Source organism: Aplysia californica, unplaced genomic scaffold (genome assembly GCF_000002075.1).
Source record: "Aplysia californica isolate F4 #8 unplaced genomic scaffold, AplCal3.0 scaffold00561, whole genome shotgun sequence".
Classification (NCBI taxonomy): Eukaryota; Metazoa; Mollusca; class Gastropoda; order Aplysiida; family Aplysiidae; genus Aplysia; species Aplysia californica.
In genome coordinates this window covers 188,070-190,139 of record NW_004797831.1, presented here as the reverse complement: position 1 = coordinate 190,139, position 2,070 = coordinate 188,070, and the positions used below count along the sequence as shown (strand labels likewise).

Sequence of the window (2,070 nt, the reverse complement as noted above, 5' to 3'; positions counted from 1 at the left end):
ATATATATACCCATCTATTGTCCTAACTATGTATAAGTGTACCCATCTATTGTCCTAACAATGTACGTGTCTTCCTTGTCGCTTCTTTCACACCAGACATCAACGAGTGTTTGCCACGTCCTTGCATGAACGGCGCCGTCTGTCTGAACCACGTCGCCTCTTTCACCTGCCAGTGTGCGCCAGGCTTTACTGGAATGCTGTGTCAGACAGGTACTTAAAGTAGTGTTCAGCTGATTTGGAACCTTTTTCAATACTATTCAGACTATATAATAAGTAGCATGGTGGGGTGGCGGAGCGGTTAAGTTTGGGTTCGAGCCTCTGTCCGGACACGGATTTTTTCGCCCCTCCTGCCCACCCAGCAGTAATGGGTACCTGACTTCGAGTTTGGGAAGTAAAGGCAGCGTAGAAATGAAGAGGTCACCTTACCACAATATGCCGAAGGCCCAGGAAGTTGTCTCACTAACAAGGCAATCCCCAGTGTCCGGATCGGATGCGGGGACAACTTTACTTTTTACTTTTTTAATAAGTGGCATGGAAAAGTATATTGTTGTAGGAATCAAAGTCGTTTTCAACTTTTCAACGTACTACGGTTGTGTGAGTGTCGGAACAGGAAAATGAGTGTCCTTCTTCCATAACACTGCGCCAAAAGAATGAACGGACATTACATAAAAAAGCTCACAGAGAATCCCATTCAGGAATGCCTGTGGGAGATCGAGCCACGGTCAACCGGAAGTCCAGCAACTTGTCCACTGAGCTAACAGCTAACACCTGGCAAAACGGACCTCGGAATGAACATTCATGTTTTATATTAGAGGAAGAGAAGTTTTTATCTCTCCAAATAGCGTGCATGTGTGTGCGCACACAAGGGATTTGAATCAATATACTGCATTTAAAGTAAAGACTGAGCAAATAAAATAAGGGAAGATGTTTTCGCAGTCTAACGATGCTTGGTTTTAAATGCCAGCTAGACAAATTACTATAATATAATATTCTGTGTCGGTTTAGTGATACTGATGTGCGAAAACAAATGTGTCCAAATCACAGGACATTAATGATAACATTGGTTCATAGTACTGATGTGTGAAAACTAGTTTTCCTGAGTTATGAAACACCTGACTTAGTGGTGTGTGAAAACGACACCAATGTCTGAATCATACTACACGTATTAGTTCAGTGGAGCTGATGTGTGGGAAAACGTTAATTTGTGCTTGAGCCGTAAGACACTTATTGGTTTCGTGTTACTAATTTGTGAAAACACTCGTGCATGAATCATACGACTCGTATTAGTTCAGTGGTACTGATATGTGAAAACAAGCGTGCATGAATCATACGACACTGTTGTGTTATGTTGCAGGGTTTGACTTCTGCGCGTCCAGCCCCTGCAAGAATGGCGGGATCTGCGTGAATGGTTTCCTGGGCTTCACCTGTAGCTGTGTCGACGGCTGGCAAGGTCTGACCTGTGGCTATCGGAGCAGGTGAGATATTGGGATTGGGAGGGGGGGGGCGTACTGTGGTTGTTGCTGCCGTCCAATGCCGTCTCGGTTTTCGTGTTCGCATATTGTTTTTAGCTTTAGTAAGGTTTTACGGCGCTCGCAACTGCATAAGGTCATATGACCGCCAAGGGGTGGATGTCAGCAGAGAAGTCCAAACGGGGAATCAGGCTTACTCTGCTCACCTCTCTAGCCTCAAAAGCACAAAAGTCTGCTTCGACTATCAAGGCCCGGAAATAGCAGTTCACAAGAGAGTGACAAACGTACAAAAGAAGTAGAGGAAAATGGCGATAGTAAGGATGAGGAAAGAAAAAGCAGCAGTTCCCCCTATGTTGTTCCGGAACAGTATGAGCTTGTCATTGATAAATCAGCCCATTTACAATTATACTGTGCATAAGAACATGTTAATATCCCCCCTTTGGGAATGGCCTAAAGACAACTTCAGTCAGTAGCACTGCCCTGGTGGGGAGTAAAAGGATTTAAGCGGATTGCCTGCGACATTGCTATTCCTACCACCATTAAAGGGGTTATGTCTTCTGTTGGCGTTCAGTGGGGTGGGGGAAGGGTGGGGAAGGGGGGG

At 45.1% G+C, this 2,070-nt stretch overlaps 1 protein-coding gene across 1 annotated transcript in view; it reads left to right on the top strand.

Moving 5' to 3' along the window:
- The window catches only part of LOC101853965 (fibropellin-1-like), an 89,935-nt gene extending 88,456 nt beyond the window's left edge, over positions 1 to 1,479 (top strand). The window contains exons 27-28 of the mRNA XM_035972033.1: positions 97 to 210; positions 1,355 to 1,479. Coding sequence (XP_035827926.1) covers positions 97 to 210; positions 1,355 to 1,479 — 239 coding nt within the window. The remainder of the gene's footprint in view (positions 1 to 96; positions 211 to 1,354) is intronic.
- Positions 1,480 to 2,070: the final 591 nt, after the last annotated feature.